General features: G+C 31.3%; 1 protein-coding gene and 1 long non-coding RNA gene across 11 annotated transcripts in view; both read right to left on the reverse strand.

The window, feature by feature from the left end:
• Nucleotides 1-7592: 7592 nt before the first annotated feature.
• On the reverse strand, nt 7593-10582 carry LOC119610352. The gene is made up of 3 exons (XR_005231987.1): nt 10214-10582; nt 10042-10116; nt 7593-7731 (listed from the first exon to the last, which is right to left on the reverse strand). It is a non-coding gene; the product is annotated as an uncharacterized LOC119610352 (long non-coding RNA).
• A 4887-nt stretch (nt 10583-15469) lies between these two features.
• LOC119610353 (calcium/calmodulin-dependent protein kinase type II alpha chain) overlaps nt 15470-18485 on the reverse strand; it is a 33094-nt gene continuing 30078 nt past the window's right edge. For 9 of the 10 annotated variants that reach the window (XM_037965517.1, XM_037965519.1, XM_037965514.1 and 6 more), the window contains one exon: nt 15851-18186. In XM_037965517.1, coding sequence (XP_037821445.1) covers nt 16217-17686 — 1470 coding nt within the window. In that variant the 5' untranslated portion in view covers nt 17687-18186 and the 3' untranslated portion in view covers nt 15851-16216. Of the gene's footprint in view, nt 18187-18485 lie in introns of all 10 variants that reach the window. The other variant, XM_037965515.1, reaches the window with a different exon arrangement.

Here is an 18485-nt window from a genome sequence, read left to right on the forward strand (position 1 = left end):
TCTAGTCTATAGTCTAGTCTATAGTCTAGTCTATAGTCTAGTCTATAGTCTAGTCTATAGTCTAGTCCAGCGGTTCCCACCGATTTTTACTTCGCGGACCCCTTGAAGAACTTATTTAATTTCGCGGACCCCCATACATATTTTGATATCTTATTGTTCTAAATAATTGTCCATCCGAAAATTGACCTAGTTCATTAATTCCTAGGTCTAATAAATGTAGAGATGTCATATCTATAAAATATTCCCGTACATTGAGAATACATAATATTTCAGATAGGTTTTCAATTGCATGTTTTGAAGATAGAATGACTTCTTTGTTGATATGTTAACATGATGTTTAATTTTATGATCGTGAGATCTTTCATGTTCATTTTTCTTCAAGGTAGCGAAAAGGTTTCTTTATCACATATTGTTACATGTGCTTAAGGAGTCACGTTTCAAAAATTTGTTGCGATTGCAAAGGGTGAACTGAGTAAGTGAGCTAAGTTTTCGGGAAAATAATATAAAAAAGTTGGACTTCTTCTATGTTGTTGCGGAATGTGTTGTCCGCATAATATATGATTTGAACTCTTTGTTAAAGTACTGTGAATTTGGAACTTAAATTTGAATTTTAAAATACCAACGAATTATTTTACTTCATGGTTTTTGGCTACATATTTACGCGAAACGCTATGGATTTTCTGATGTTAATTTAATAATACATATGTATTGGTCGACAAAATCAAGTTAAAATCTGTGTATCACGTCGGATTGGAATATTTATAAAGAGATGCATAAAGAGTCACCTCTGTTTTGGAAATATATAATTTTAGTCCTTTCAAACAAGAACACTTTTGCTTACAATTTGATAAACTTAAATCTGTAATAAGCTTGTCTTTGAATTGAACTTCATACTCCGGAATACCAGTATCCCTAATTTAATTGTAAGGCAGAGTATTATTTGTCTGAAATAAAAACCATTATTTCAGTACATATACAGGAAATAAAAATTACAAATCACGCAATACTTTAATTTATAAAAGTTATACAATAAATTTGTAGGGCCTAGCTTCTTCCTGATAAACAACCGAAAAAATAAAATTCAAAAAGTCACCAAAAGATTTGGGATTATTGCACAAAAATTGGAGATATTTGTACATACATATAAAAGCAGAATATTGTTTAATCATGGTTTTTTTCGTTCGTCTTCGCGGACCCCCTAGGATTTTACTACGGACCACTAGGGGTCCGCGGACCCCCATTTGGGAACCGTTGGTCTAGTCTATAGTCTAGTCTATAGTCTAGTCTATAGTCTAGTCTATAGTCTAGTCTATAGTCTAGTCTATAGTCTAGTCTATAGTCTAGTCTATAGTCTAGTCTATAGTCTAGTCTATAGTCTAGTCTATAGTCTAGTCTATAGTCTAGTCTATAGTCTAGTCTATAGTCTAGTCTATAGTCTAGTCTATAGTCTAGTCTATAGTCTAGTCTATAGTCTAGTCTATAGTCTAGTCTATAGTCTAGTCTATAGTCTAGTCTATAGTCTAGTCTATAGTCTAGTCTATAGTCTAGTCTATAGTCTAGTCTATAGTCTAGTCTATAGTCTAGTCTATAGTCTAGTCTATAGTCTAGTCTATAGTCTAGTCTATAGTCTAGTCTATAGTCTAGTCTATAGTCTAGTCTATAGTCTAGTCTATAGTCTAGTCTATAGTCTAGTCTATAGTCTAGTCTATAGTCTAGTCTATAGTCTAGTCTATAGTCTAGTCTATAGTCTAGTCTATAGTCTAGTCTATAGTCTAGTCTATAGTCTAGTCTATAGTCTAGTCTATAGTCTAGTCTATAGTCTAGTCTATAGTCTAGTCTATAGTCTAGTCTATAGTCTAGTCTATAGTCTAGTCTATAGTCTAGTCTATAGTCTAGTCTATAGTCTAGTCTATAGTCTAGTCTATAGTCTAGTCTATAGTCTAGTCTATAGTCTAGTCTATAGTCTAGTCTATAGTCTAGTCTATAGTCTAGTCTATAGTCTAGTCTATAGTCTAGTCTATAGTCTAGTCTATAGTCTAGTCTATAGTCTAGTCTATAGTCTAGTCTATAGTCTAGTCTATAGTCTAGTCTATAGTCTAGTCTATAGTCTAGTCTATAGTCTAGTCTATAGTCTAGTCTATCTAGTCTATAGTCTAGTCTGTGGTCTAGTCTATAGTCTAGTCTGTGGTCTAGTCTATGGTCTAGTCTGTGGTCTAGTCTATGGTCTATAGTCTAGTATAAAAATAGATATTTATTAAAAAATTATTCCAATAAAATTTTCTATTTTTTTTCAAAAATTTCAAAATTAATAAAAAATTATTCCAATAAAATTTTTTATTTTTTTTTAAATTTAAAAATTTTACAAAAAAAAGGTTTAATTTAAAAATTATTTATTAAAAAAAATATTTATTAAAAAAAAAATATTTTTTAAAAAGTGATTGTCTATTATTTCAAAATTTTACAAACAAATTTTATTAAAAAAGGATACTTATTAAAAAACATATTTTAATAATGTTTTTTAAATTTTAAAAATTATTTAAATAAAATTTAATATTTTTTCAAAAATTTCAAAATTTTACAAAAAAAGTCTATTATTACAAAAATTACAAAACTTCACAGAAAAAATTTATTAAAAAACAATATTTATTAAAAAATTATTGCAATCAAATTTTTCTAATTTTTAAAAAATTTCAAAATTTTACAAAAATTTCTATTTTTTTTTTTTTTTTTTAATTTTTAGTTAATTAAAAAAAGAATATTTATTAGAAAGGAATCTTTTTTAAAAAATTTTTCCTATAAAATTTTATATTTTTTCAAAAATTTTACAAAAAAATATTTTTTTTTTTTTTTTTTTTTTTTTGAAAATTCCAGAGTTTTGCTGATAATTAATGCAAAAGTCTTAAACTATAGATTAAAAACTTAACAAAAATCTTTTCTTTTTACTTTAGATCTTATAAAGCAACATTATCTAAATTTTTTGAAATAAACAATTTTTAAAAAAGATACAATTTCTCATAAATCTTTAAACAATTTAAGAATATTAAAAGAATTTCCTGAACTAAACCCTTTTTAATATAAATTAAAAGCGATAAAACACTTCAACACCCCATACACAACTAATACAATTTAAATATTCATAATAAGCACAATTTTGACCTCAAAACAACAAAAATTTATAATAAATAATTTTTTTCACTTTGTTAAAAAGCAAAGTCTACTACTGCATCCCTAGTAGCACATGTATGTATAGTGGTTGTATTTTATAAAAAAAAATTCTTTATTAAAATAAATTGATAAGAGTAAATAAATTGAAGTAAAAACACAAACAAATACTTAAATAATAAAATATGAATCAGTATTTAAATTTTCACCAACCTTTTATTTAAATAGAAAACAAAATATTATGGCAAATAAAATCCAGCAAAATAATCCAATAAATTTTGAAATTTTTCTTAAATTCGAAACCGTTTTTTAAATAAACTTAAGAAGAGTATTTAAAAAGTTTGCGAAATTTTTCAACACAAAAACACTTTTAACTTTAATTTTTCATAAAAATTTTCTTAAAATTTTTTCAATAAATTTTCATATATTTTTTAATAAAAAATATTTTTCTAAATTTTTAGTTAAATAAACACTTTTTTTATATTTTTCAATATTTCATTTAAAAACGTTTATTTTTCTTATTTTTTTATAAAAAATATTATTTAATTATTCCAAAAACTAACGGGGGTGTTGTTAATACGTTTTCTTTATTAATAAATTCATTAAAAACCCGCTTTGTAATTTTTGTTTTAAACCGTTTGATTTTTTCAATATTTTCTCAAAACTCAAAACATTTAAAATTCCTCTGGACTTATAACCGAGCTATGTGAACACACGTACACGAACGTTGCAGAAATTGTACTGAAACTTTGTCGTTTGGAATCTTGCGTTTATAAATGAATGCTAAAAATTCGTTTCAAATTAAGTTCGTTGCTTATTTGAGATACATGAACGAACGTAAACACAACCTTGTTCCAACATAATACAACATGTTGTGTGCTAACATCACACAACCAAATAACAGTGCTAATGTCTGCTAATCTACAGGGTGTTGCTTATAATAATAAAATGTGTAAACTCTTTATGTTAGCTTAACATTTAGTTATAATGTTATGAAAGTCTCTGTTAATTTTAAAATCAATAAAAATGTTATTCATTAGGTGTTAAAAATGTGTGTTAATAGATTGTTGTCGTATGTAAATAAACGACGACTAGAATGTTAAGAATAATGTATTCATCTATTCTGTTATTTAAAGTAGAATATGTGTGAAGACGAAAAAGAAAGAAAGAAAAGTGCTAATTTTGTGGCACGTTCTATTTGTTAGGTCAGGGTGGACCAACATTGTGTGATTTTATTTAGGGTTTTTTTTAGAACGAACCATATGGCAGCATATGTCTTGAAGCAGGCATGGAAAAATCCGTACCTTAGTACTTTTTGATATTGGAAAATACCTCGGTACCCCCAGGACATTTGCGATACTTTTTATATCTTATTAACATTTGATGTGTAGTCTAGTCTAGTCTAGAGAATAGTCTAGTCTATAATCTAGTCTAAAGTCTAGTCTATAGTGTAGTCTATAGTGTAGTCTATAGTGTAGTCTATAGTGTAGTCTATAGTGTAGTCTATAGTGTAGTCTATAGTCTAGTCTGTAGTATAGCCTATAGTGTTATTAGTTAGTTAGTTAGTTAGTTAGTTAGTTAGTTAGTTAGTTAAGTTAGTTAGTTAGTTAGTTAGTTAGTTAGTTAGTTAGTTAGTTAGTTAGTTAAGTAGTTAGTTAGTAGTTAGTAGTTAGTTAGTTTTTAGTTAGTTAGTTAGTTAGTAGTTAGTAGTTAGTTAGTTAGTTAGTTAGTAGTAGTTAGTTAGTTAGTTCGTTAGTAGTTAGTTAGTTAGTAGTTAGTTAGTTAGTTAGTTAGTTAGTTAGTTAGTTAGTTAGTTAGTTAGTTGTTAGTTCGTTAGTTAGTTAGTTAGTTAGTTAGTTAGTTAGTTAGTTAGTTAGTTAGTTAGTTAGTGTAGTTTAGTTAGTTAGTTAGTTATTAGTTAGTTAGTTAGTTAGTTAGTTAGTTAGTTAGTTAGTTAGTTAGTTAGTAGTTAGTTAGTTAGTTAGTTAGTTAGTTAGTTAGTTAGTTAGTTAGTTAGTTAGTTAGTTAGTTAGTTAGTTAGTTAGTTAGTTAGTTAGTTAGTTAGTTAGTTAGTAGTTAGTTAGTTAGTTAGTTAGTTAGTTAGTTAGTTAGTTAGTTAGTTAGTTAGTTAGTTAGTTAGTTAGTTAGTAGTTAGTTAGTTAGTTAGTTAGTTAGTTAGTAGTTAGTTAGTTAGTTAGTTAGTTAGTTAGTTAGTTAGTTAGTTAGTTAGTTAGTTAGTTAGTTAGTTAGTTAGTTAGTTAGTTAGTTAGTTAGTTAGTTAGTTAGTTAGTTAGTTAGTTAGTTAGTAGTTAGTTAGTTAGTTAGTTAGTTAGTTAGTTAGTTAGTTAGTTAGTTAGTTAGTTAGTTAGTTAGTTAGTAGTTAGTTAGTTAGTTAGTTAGTTAGTTAGTTAGTTAGTTAGTTAGTTAGTTAGTTAGTTAGTTAGTTAGTTAGTTAGTTAGTTAGTTAGTTAGTTAGTTAGTTAGTTAGTTAGTTAGTTAGTTAGTTAGTTAGTTAGTTAGTTAGTTAGTTAGTAGTTAGTTAGTTAGTTAGTTAGTTAGTTAGTTAGTTAGTTAGTTAGTTAGTTAGTTAGTTAGTTAGTTAGTTAGTTAGTTAGTTAGTTAGTTAGTTAGTTAGTTAGTTAGTTAGTTAGTTAGTTAGTTAGTTAGTTAGTAGTTAGTTAGTTAGTTAGTTAGTTAGTTAGTTAGTTAGTAGTAGTTAGTTAGTTAGTTAGTTAGTTAGTTAGTTAGTTAGTTAGTTAGTTAGTTAGTTAGTTAGTTAGTTAGTTAGTTAGTTAGTTAGTTAGTTAGTTAGTTAGTTAGTTAGTTAGTTAGTTAGTAGTTAGTTAGTTAGTTAGTTAGTTAGTTAGTTAGTTAGTTAGTTAGTTAGTTAGTTAGTAGTTAGTTAGTTAGTTAGTTAGTTAGTTAGTTAGTTAGTTAGTTAGTTAGTTAGTTAGTTAGTAGTTAGTTAGTTAGTTAGTTAGTTAGTTAGTTAGTTAGTTAGTTAGTTAGTTAGTTAGTTAGTTAGTTAGTTAGTTAGTTAGTTAGTAGTTAGTTAGTTAGTTAGTTAGTTAGTTAGTTAGTTAGTTAGTTAGTTAGTTAGTTAGTTAGTTAGTTAGTTAGTTAGTTAGTTAGTTAGTTAGTTAGTTAGTTAGTTAGTTAGTTAGTTAGTTAGTTAGTTAGTTAGTTAGTTAGTTAGTAGTTAGTTAGTTAGTTAGTTAGTTAGTTAGTTAGTTAGTTAGTTAGTTAGTTAGTTAGTTAGTAGTTAGTTAGTTAGTTAGTTAGTTAGTTAGTTAGTTAGTTAGTTAGTTAGTTAGTTAGTTAGTTAGTTAGTTAGTTAGTTAGTTAGTTAGTTAGTTAGTTAGTTAGTTAGTTAGTTAGTTAGTTAGTTAGTTAGTTAGTTAGTTAGTTAGTTAGTTAGTTAGTTAGTTAGTTAGTTAGTTAGTTAGTTAGTTAGTTAGTTAGTTAGTTAGTTAGTTAGTTAGTTAGTAGTTAGTTAGTTAGTAGTTAGTTAGTTAGTTAGTAGTTAGTTAGTTAGTTAGTTAGTTAGTAGTTAGTTAGTTAGTTAGTTAGTTAGTTAGTTAGTAGTTAGTTAGTTAGTTAGTTAGTTAGTTAGTTAGTTAGTTAGTTAGTTAGTTAGTTAGTAGTTAGTTAGTTAGTTAGTTAGTTAGTAGTTAGTTAGTTAGTTAGTTAGTTAGTTAGTAGTTAGTTAGTTAGTAGTAGTTAGTTAGTTAGTTAGTTAGTTGCATAGTTAATCTTTGCCCTTAAACCCAACTTTTGATTGAATCGATAGTGATATTTGAGTGATCCTACATTATGAAACAGAGAGTTAGTTACAGAATTGAATCTCGAGCCTTAACAATCAATATCTATTCCCTATTTCAACTAAATATTAATTGTTCCCATTTAAATATTCCTTCAGTTATAACAACAACAAACTAAACTAAATTTAACTGCATCAATAAATACCCACTAGGCATTATATTTCATGTCTCCATGCAATCAATATTTTTTCTAATTTATTTATTTCAATTCTATGCACAACAAATTGTTTTATGTCAAACATCTATTGTTAAGACCAAACAAAACAAGACTTAAAAAAACAAAAAACAACTCCAATTTGAAATTGTACACTGTTGAATTTTTAATAATATTTATTTATTTTTTCATTATTTAAGCATTAAACACACACACACACACTTTAACTTAAACTTACAATTTGATTTATGCAATCAAGCCATTAAAACTATTTTAATATTCAGTGTAAATTTGCTAAACATTTTTGAAGAAAAATCAAAAGAACAAAAACAATAAAAACAAATGAATTTGAAAAATGAAACGTGAAACAAGTCAAAATAATTTACAATATTTTATTAATTTATTTATTGTTCTTAACGAGTTTTAATCTGGTTTTAATCCATAGACATCCATCTCGTTCGGTTGTATGTTTGTTGTTGTTTTCTTGGTAAGGTGGAGGTGGTGTTTGTTGGTGTTTAAAACTCTCAGTAACTAAATACTGGCAATTTGCTGTCGCCGTTATAGACCAGACCACACCACACCTTTTATGGTTGTCTAAAATCGAAAAGAACATGATCAAAATTGTAAATTGATTCTTTTGTACATGAAATCATTTTATATTTTTTTTTTACTTTTTTTTGTTCCTTTTATTAATTTTTTGACAAGTTCTTGTTAAAGTTTATTTTTACCATAAAAAATTATAAAATTTGTTGGTATTAAAAGTGAGTTTATAAATTACTTATAGTTCAATGTATTTAAAGGGCAGTTTATGTTTCAAATTTGAATTTATGTCTTTTTTTTAGATATTACGCATGCATAACAAAGAAATATTCTACAAACATATATAGTTACACTATAAGTACGTTTTTATTTTAATTTTTTATAAAAATGTTGTGTGGAATCATAATTTATTTTTTTATTAGATGTTTATCCAAGATCAATCACACTTGGAATTATTTCGTTATCTAGATTTTATTATTAAGATTTACATAAAATTTTTAACAAGTGTAGGGGTTTTTTTGTAGAAGTTTCTTTGAAGTTATTTAATTAAAACACAGTGAATTTAATCTAACACGAGTATTATAATTTTAATTTTATGGCTAAGAACTGCTTAGGTTCGATAACACTTGCCGATTGTATTGTGCGTGGCAGCTTATATTGCATCCTTAAATATTGATCAATGATTGAACATTAAACTGAGCCAAATTTGACTTTTGAAGTGTAGAGGAAACGTTTTCATAGTTATTCTTTGACTATTGAGGAGGCCGATGAGATTTCCTAAAAGCATACTTACCGTTCCATTATATGATTATATTAGACGTGGTTGAAGAAATTGTAGAAAGGAATAAGGAAAATTATTGCAACAACTTTTTGTGTTCGACCCACCGTAACATAATGTAGGATCCGTCAAAGAATACTATCGATTCAAATAAAAATTAGGCTTAAGGGCAAAGGTTAACTATGTACCTAACTAAACTAACTAACTAACTAACTAACTAACTAACTAACTAACTAACTAACTAACTAACTAAACTAACTAAAACTAACTAACTAACTAACTAACTAACTAACTAACTAAGAACTAACTAACTAACTAAACTAACTAACTAACTAACTAACTAACGAACGAACTAACTAACTAACTAACTAACTAACTAAACTAACTAAAGAACTAACTAACTAACTAACTAACTAACTAACTACTAACTAACTAACTAACTAACTAAAACTAACTACTAACTAACTAACTAACTAACTAACTAAACTAACTAACTAACTAAACTAACTAAACTAACTAACTAACTAACTAACTAACTAACTAACTAACTAACTAACTAACTACTAACTAACTAACTAACTAACTACTAACTAACTAACTAACTAACTAACTAACTAACAACTAACTAACTAACTAACTAACTAACTAACTAACTAACTAACTAACTAACTAACTAACTAAACTAACTAACTAACTAACGAACTAACTAACTAACTAACTAACTAACTAACTAACTAACTAACTAACTAACTAACTAACTAACTACTAACTAACTAACTACTAACTAACTAACTAACTAACTGATTAAGAAAGTTTCCTATTTAGGGGCAATCTTTAAATGAAACATTAAATTAAAATTAATTCTCGAAAATTGTTTTTGAGTTTTGCAAGTTTAAGCGCCTAATAGAGATGGTTTTAACTTGAGCAAGAAAAGTTTAAACATCTAATGCAAAAGAGTTAATAATATTTTAATGAAATTGTCTTCTTTTTTATAAAACATGCATTATTTTGATAGCAAACTGTGACGTTTTCTGTTATTCTCTATGGCAACACTGCAAAGTTTAAATTTGTACACAAAAACATTAAAATGGATTAGCATTAGATTAAATTTATTTTTAGATTAACCAATCTGATTATTAATTGGCAATTAATTGTCAACTCTAAAACCTGCTCTTAGAGAATTACGTTAGGTTTCCAAAAGCCAAAAAAAGTCGATCCATATGTTTGCAAAACATAACCAAATTTCACTAAAACAAAAATACATGCTCCCCATTTCATAACAACCTGTTGTGGGTGTTTACAGAGATTTACAAATCAAATAAATCCCCATTAAATTATCCCACAATGTTTATGATCCCGCTAATTTGCACTTGAGCACAATACATACAGACAACTGTAACGGTGTGTGTTTAAATAAATTAGAGATTAAGATTAACTATATAATCAGAGAGTAGTAGAGCACTTAAAATAACTAAGATACCAAACAACAACAACAACAATACACAACTTACTTAAATTTCAATCATTCCTTAATAAACACCCAATTTTTATTATACCAAATACTATGTATGTATATAAGTACTTACCGAGGTTAGCATGGGGGTAGTTGGATGTTGATGATGTTGTTGTTGTTGTTGGTGGGTGGGCGAATTAATGTAGAGCTGAAACAAGATTAAATGGTCAAAATAGCAAGTATACACTTACAATATATATCCTCTCGAAGTTGTGATTAATTCTAAACGTTGTTAATATACCAACCAAGCAAACAGGCACCCATCCATCTATTCATCCATCCATGCTGTCTCTTCCATCAAACCACATGTGAAATTATTTCGTTTTTACTTTGCTTTGCTGCTCTCCAAATAACTATTTAAGCAAATACCCACAGATGAGCTTATATTGCTGTTGTTCTTGTAGTTGTTGCTTCGGTTTTTGCGTTCTTTGTTCTTCGAAAGTGTGGTACCAAGAGTCAGTCAGTATGTGAGCCTTTAGGTTTGACTTTTAGTGAGTCTGACTAACTGTCTCGCCTTGTATTGCATACGCACAATTCTGTTTAGAAAAAGTGTTGCCAAACACCAACATCAGCAGCATCCATTTCTTTTACGGTTTTTCAATTTATTTACTTGACTTTCTCTCCTCTTCTTATTTTACCTCTTATTCTTCATCTATTTCTTTTATGCCACCCCCCCCCCCCCCCCCCCTCTCGCCCTTGCGTGTAATGTCTGTTGTTCTCCCACACCCTAAAAAGTAATGGTCACATTGGAAATTCAATGAGAAGCAACAGGGTTTTTCTGTCTGTCAGCTAACTAACGTACAAACACAACAACATACATTCAAATACAATTACTAAGTCACTCACTCACTTGCTTACACACTCCCAAACATACACTCACGTTCACTCACACACACACACACATACAGTCTCAGTTAGTCCTGTATTCAATATGCAGACAATATGGCTGAGTGTTAAAAATAAATACAATTGTATCATCATCATCCTAAAACAACAACAACTACAAGTCATATACATACATCTAAGCACTCACACTCCTCAAACACACACCCAAACACTCACGTACTTACACATACTATATATTGGAGAATACAATATCCTTAACATTGTTGTTATATTGGGTTCGTTGGTTGGTAGGCCCCTTGCAAAGAATACTTTAGAACTGGGGATGCGTAATGAGTATTTCTATGGGTACTAACGAAATTGTACTTTTTTCGGCATCACTTTAATAAAATGTGTAAAGTTATGTGTAATAATGTTTAGGAATTTAAGAAAATTCTTTTATAGATTATCTTTGATACCTCTGCCTCGCCCGAGTGAAAAGAGGCCACCACTACTTATTAGACCTGTTGTACGCTTATTTCCAAAATCTCTGGTGGAAATCGACCACCGTACTGTCATATTTCAACCTCCCGGGGGCATGTTACCTTGATGAAATCTCCATCTTGGTGTTATGCAATATTCGGGGGAAAAGAGGTGCTAACAATACCTCTAGTCTGCCTGGACTATAAACTGGTGATGATCAAATGTATCCTCGGCTTTTCCTTGGAATGATTTGACATGGGGTCGAACCAGAGCACTAGATCTTTCTTTATGGTCTAAGAATGGAACTGATGTAAGTTGGAGAACGATCGGGAAAGTCTTCTCTGCCCGACAGGAGACTAGTACTGATTTAGTAGACCTTTTACTTCAGGGAAGTTCTCGGTGATGTTGTTTCATGCTACGCGACTTATGATTGAGGCCCACCACTCAACTTGTAATTATTGGGTTCGAATTGACTTTGCAAATTCATACATCCTTGGTCACATTATCTGACATACAGAGGGATCCTGATTTATTGGCTGGGTATTTCGGACTACTGTTGCTGAATTAACAGAGCCTTATCAGTAGTGTCGTTGAGCAAGCTTTAAAAGTTTAAGAAATACACTGGAATGGGTCGTTAGTTGATGGGGATTGCATTTTTAATAATGCAATCTTTTATGACTTCTAATGGGTGGACACCTTCCGGCGTAAGATACCGTAAGATTCTATTGACTTTAGACCAGTGATTGATTTTTTTTTCTTGTTGGGCTGTATATTGGGATTGGTCCCATGTTGCCTGTCATTCCGCAACGGGGCTACTATGGCAAGAGATGGGAAAGTGCTTGTACATGGACCGGGACAGCCATGTAATCCTTCTTCATAGAAGAATTCATCGGCGAGTGGTAAACCGTTCTCAAGTCTACCCAGTGGGTAAAACAGATCAGAGTGAAATAAGGTCGTCTAAGCAGGTGTTCACGTAAAGCACTTAGACATTCTTGTCATACTTCAACGCTACTAACTATGGTAGTATGTGGTATGTAACCTTAAAGTTTACCTCGTCCAAGATGTTTCTATTTGATTCACAAAGGACTTTGCAATAAAGAAATGTCTATTAAGAAAATTACTGTCAGTTTAAGAAAAGTTATCGGTTGTTAAACTTCATGAGAGATAAAAGAATCATTTTACAATCGATATACTGAGCAACTCATCAGGATTACTTCTGTGTTAGTTTTCTTGCCCGGGGACTGCTAAATGACAATCTTTGTCAAGTGTCTTGGGTATGACGAAGTTACTTTTTGATAAAACTAAAAGCGACTAATGTGACTCGATTCGGAGCAATTTCTTATAAAAATCATTTGGGTTATTGCAAGCTTACTAAATGTTAGGAAGCAGCAACAGTGATTCAGACAATTTCTCTAAAGTTTAATAAAGTTTCGTGGCACTTCAAAATAAGTGGAATAACTAAAATATTCCTTATCATATGACACATCGTTGAAAGGCATGTTGCAAACTTTTCATGTGTAAATAAAGTTAATTACTTTGAGAATTTGTTTTTTCTTTTTTTTGGAGTAGAGTGGAGTGGTCATGTTAAATATGACATAACTTTGGATCAGGACATTTGTTTTGGCAATAAATAAGGTGTGGCCTTTAACTGTTTTTATTTCTTTGAGGGATAACTAAATGTTAAGTTTCTTAGTAAATTTTGTCAAAGTTTTGGAAGTAAAAGTTCCCAGTCAGTACTTTCGATAACTTATCATTAGCCAAATTGATTAAAGCCGATTACAGGACACTCAAATAATAGGCGTTTCCGATCGATTACACAGAAATTAAAGGGAACTGTAAGACATTGGACCCGGATAGGAGATTGCGGTAAGAGAGCTTGATGAAGTTATCCAGACAAATTCAAAACCTTAAGAACCAAGCAGGGCGAGATAATACCATTTGACCACTTAGAATAATAGAACAGTTGGTAGGACCACTAAAATCATATGGCATCACCCTAACTAGTCCTATAAGAGAAGGCTTCACAGATTAAACAAGTCCGAACACTTTCTCAATCATTACTAGCCTTTCGTCGTAATTAGATTCAAATATCTAAGGAACTATATCCAGGAAACTGAGTAATGTTCAATCATTACTCTATAATTCCTTTCATAAATCGCTATATAAGGTCTTTCCACCGAACATTTTTCATGGAAAGGATGAGCTCAATAATCCCGATAGCGGTCTAAGTGTATTTTTTCGGATCTGTAATATACTTCATCAGTTCAACCAAACAACTTTGAAACATATACAAATATATTAACTAGGGATTTTGTACATCGGGGCTATACTAAAGAAGGCATTAAAACGGCTTTTTATCTTAGTCTATGAATAACTTGAATCTCAGCTAATCTCCATTCACAACAGAATCATATTTTTTTCTAAAATTTTCTAAAAGTTCGTTTAAAATTTCGGAATAATAAAAGCTTTCTCTCCTATCAGTTGGAATATCTGATAAATTGGCTTAGTTTAGATATTTGAGTCAGACCAGATTAGTAAATAGGTTTGTTACGAGTTTGGGGGCTTTTGTTTATTTTTCGTAAGTGACTTAGAACTTCTCACAACAGTGGTTTATCGATAGCGATAACAATAAAAACGAAACCGGATTTCAGAGTACTTAAAGCTTCCTTTCAAATGGAACATTAGATATTTGAGATGTGATTGGATCATTCATTCTCGTTTGAACCGAAATATCTGAGTTTGAGGCCTTTGTTTTTTTTCCCGGTTGTAACTTTATACTTCTGACAAGTTTTAAGAAACAGTGGTTTACCATTATCGATAGCAATGAGAACTCGAAACCTGTTATCAGCCCAGAAATATAATTGTAATTGTTAAAACAAAACATTTCCGAAACCCTTAAATAACATCGGCCAATAAAATTGGAAAAAAGAAGAGGCAAATCCTATACCTTCCGAAAGATTTGAGGTGCGCTGAAGCTCAGAAGAATTGCTTCATCACATCAGATGTTCGAGATGTCATATCGTAAAGATTGAAAATAACCTGTTATTGGCAATATTCCAGACGTTATAACTGTACGAAATCAGCTTAATTTCTAAAGTCTAAAAGTCCAAACTATCGTCTTTCTGTTACATCCCCTTCTTGTTGATATTTTAACCAAAAGTTTAAAACAACTGAGGCCGGAATCGTAAATCCTTTAGAGAGGTTTACTTTGGTCTCTGGGTTAAAAATTTAATTTATTTTTATCTTTGTTATAAAAACTGGACAGTTGTGAAACGAATCCTCAGTATTCCTATGATTTTTTTTTTTACAAAATTGTACCAAAACAAAAAGTCACCTAAAACTGGTACCATCATGTTTATCTCTGAGACTTCTGAAAGAAGACAAAAAAGGCCATAATGGTACGGAATGAACGAATAAAGTAGAAAGGATGAATAAATAATAAATTGTCATTAGTTAGTTTAACATGCTACAAGGATACGTGGTAGATTTGAATATGATGCTTATTGTTGATGTTATTGATGTTGATTTTAATTCAATACTTGTGTCGAGTAAATGAACATGAGATGCTGAGCAGTAGGTAGTGGCAGTGGTGGTGAGAGTGATGATGATGAATAACAATGATACAAACTCACACTCTTTCTCACACACACACATAAACAGTAGCAGTCATACTGTCACTCTGACAGTCAGTTAGTTCAATTTTAGTCCTTGATATACATATTCAATTAATAAAGAAAAGTGGATAAAATAAATAAATAAGTATGAATGTATGTTTGAATTTGTGAAGGAACAAACATATAATTGACAGTCGGGAGTCGGAAAGAGGAAATGAGATTGAACATGAAAATGAGCTGGTAAACGGAAGAAGCATCCCCTTCTTCTTTAACTCTCTGCTTGCCTTAGTACACATGTGGTGTTTCGTTCGTTGTCAATTGATTGGTTTAATTGAATGGAATCCATACAATTCCAATTACAATTGTTAGGAAAAAAACAAGTGAATTTAAAGTATGAGTGTGAAAAGAGGGAAGGGGGTGCTTTAAAGTGAAAATAAAAACACTTTACAATCGTTTTTTTTTTTTTTGGTTTTTTGTTTTTTTTTTTTTATTTTATTTTGAGAATTTAATTAGAATTTATTTTAGAATTAAATTTAATTAGTTAGTTAAATTTTAAATGTTTACATGTATGTTTTTTTGGGATTTTTTGTTTTTTTTTGTTTTTTATTCATTTATTTATTTTTATTAAATTGTGATATAATTTATTTAAGAATTCGATCGAATTTTGGTTTTTTTGTATTTTTTTGTTTTTATTATTTTTTTGTTTTTTGTTTTAATTTATAATTATAAGTATATTTTTTATAAGAGTCTAAAGTAAGAAAAAAATGGTGACGTAGACGCAAAAAATATCTGTGTAATTATAACACTGACAAGTGCTGCTGCTGCTGCGGCTTCTTCTCCTTCCTCTGTCTCTTCTTCTCGTTCTTCTTTCGAAAAAATAAAATAAAAATTCATCATGTTCTTCTGTATCTTCTTCAACATCTTTCTCTTCCACTCTAAAAAATAAAAAGTTTTTTTTGCACGGTTTTTATATATTTTTTGTTTTTGGTTTTGTTTTTTTTTTTTGTTCAATAAAAAAAGTTTATTTTTTTCCTCGTTCGCTTTTAATGCTGCTGTTCTCTTCTTTTCTATTATAATTCATCTTCTTGTTTTCTTCTGATTCATCTTCCTTTAGCTCTTCTTTCACTTCTTCTTTTTTTTTGCACACACACACATATAAATAATCCTGTTGTAAGTAGTTTTTTGTTGTTGTTGTTTGTTATAGTTTATATAGTGGTAGACATACTGTCGTCGTGGCTTTCGTCGTCCTCGTCGTCATTGTTGTTGTTTGGTTGTTGTCGTAGCAGTCGTCGTAGTTGTTGTTGTTACCATCATCGTCGTCGTCGTCGTCTAATTTTTGGATACAAAATCAAAAGTCGTTGCTCCACTAGCTTTGCCCGAAGCACTACGATGGAAATGGACATTCTGCCATTTATTATCGCGTTTATGCCAGACACGTGTCTCCTCCGACTGATGGGTGTGGGCATGACCCTGTTTATCGATATATTGAGTTAAGCGTACATAAGCAATACAAGCGGCATCCTCGCCCAATAGATGGACGTGTGGATTTAAAATGGTAGTATTGATGGCTTTGCAATTCTTGCCCAAGACATTTTCAAAATAGAATTTGTGAAAGTCAATTCCTTCGACCAGATTGCCGAGGGCCTCCGGCTCGAAAGCAGTCAAATGCGGATCACCGATCTTGGTGTAGGCATCAAAATCACCACTGTTGATGGCCTCAATCAGTTGTTCCGTGATTTTAATAATCTCCTGGCGCCTGGCCTTGACATCGTCGTCTTCCAACGTGGTGTTGGATGAGTCGGTCGAGTCCTTAACGGGCGAGCCCTCGCCCTTCTTGGTGACCATGCTCTTGCTGGAGAAGTTGCGTGTGGCCAGCATGGTGGTCAAAATGGCGCCCTTCAGCTTGCGACGGGCGTTGAACTTCTTGAGGCAATCAACAGTTTCTTGGCGGTGTACCACGGAGGCTACACGCTCGCGCTGGCATATCCAGGGGTGTTTGAGGGCCTCGGCCGCTGTGATGCGCTTGTGGGGATTGACGGTAAGCATTTGATTGATGAGATTTTTGGCTTCTGGTGTTACCGTATCCCATTCGGGCGATGGGTAATCGTAAGCTCCAGCCTTGATCTGGGAATACAGACGGTGCTGGTCCTCATCCCAAAACGGTGGATAACCAACGAGCAAAATGTATAAGATAACACCACAAGCCCAAATGTCCACTGGCTTGCCGTAGGGTTCCTTCTTGAGCACCTCCGGTGAGAGGTAGCCAGGAGTGCCGGCAAAACCGAACCAGGCCTGATGATCACCTTGCACCTCAATGGCCAGACCAAAGTCGGCCAGTTTTACGGCGGCACCCTTGGCCTTGCTAGCTAATAGTAAATTTTCCGGCTTCAGATCACGATGGACCACACCATTCGAGTGGCAGTGATTTACCGATTCCAATATCTGCTGAATACAATGCGATGCATCCGCCTCCGAATAGAATTCCCTTGCAACAATGTCCTCAAACAATTCGCCCCCGGTCACCAGATCGAACACCAAATAGTGATAGTTCTCCTCCTGTATACTGTCGTGCAGTCGCACAATATTTGGATGATGCAGCTTACGGCAGATTCTCGCCTCACGCTCTAACTTTTGAAAATCTCGTGCTGTTAACTTTTTGGTATTGATAATCTTTGCGGCAAACTCATTGCCTGTGGATTTTTGAACGCAACGTTTTACAATCGAAAAAGCGCCTCGGCCCAGCTCTTCTTTAATCTCATAATTGTCCGAGAAACGCGTACAGGCTGCGGGTGCAGCCATCGCGATGGCACACTTGAGAAAATCTATTGCGGCAACAAAATAAAGGACCCCACGTCAATCACAACAGTTGGTGTCGTGTCGTGTCGGTCGCTCGATTTCTGTGTGTTTAACTTCTTACAGAAATAATCAAGAAAAAAAAAGAGGGGAAAAGAAAAGAAAACCTTCTTCTTCTTCTTCTAAGTGACTCCTTTTTTTTTTTGGGATACTTGGCTGTTTATGGTTTAGTAGGGAGCAAGTAGTAGAGTGTGTTTTATTTTATTAATCGTGGAAAAGTTGTCTCCTCGTAAATGTTTGAAGTCTCAATCGTTTTTCGTAGCTCCTTTAGCCGTTTTTGTTGTAAGTTGTTGTTGGTGCTACTTTTGTTGTTGTTGTTGTGTGTTTGTATGTGGTTTTTGGTGTTCTTTTTCTTGTTCTTTATAATGTTGTTGTTGCTGCTGCTGGTATTGTTGGTGTTGTAGCAGTAGTTGTTGTTGTTGTTGTAGTATGTTGTAGATGCAACTCTATATTTTGGAATAAAAAAAAAAGAACGCAGAAGAAGAAAGCAGTCGATTAAATTGATTTTTAACTTGATTTTTTTTTTCTAATTTCTAACTATAGTTTTTTTTTAAACTTTCGTTACGATTTTTTTTTCGTTACAAAAAAATTTTTAGGTGTAGAGCAAGCAGAAGTTTTTTTTTCTATTTAATATTAATTACTATAACAATAAAAACAAGGGGCAAGAGTTATTATTAAAGCACTCGGTTAGTAGTTGGGTTCTTTTTTTAGGTTTTTTTTCCTTTCTTTCTTTTCTTCCTTCTGT

Source organism: Lucilia sericata, unplaced genomic scaffold, assembly GCF_015586225.1.
Source record: "Lucilia sericata isolate MDLA Ls3-8-SP2 unplaced genomic scaffold, ASM1558622v1 Contig001168F_arrow, whole genome shotgun sequence".
NCBI classification, from domain to species: Eukaryota; Metazoa; Arthropoda; class Insecta; order Diptera; family Calliphoridae; genus Lucilia; species Lucilia sericata.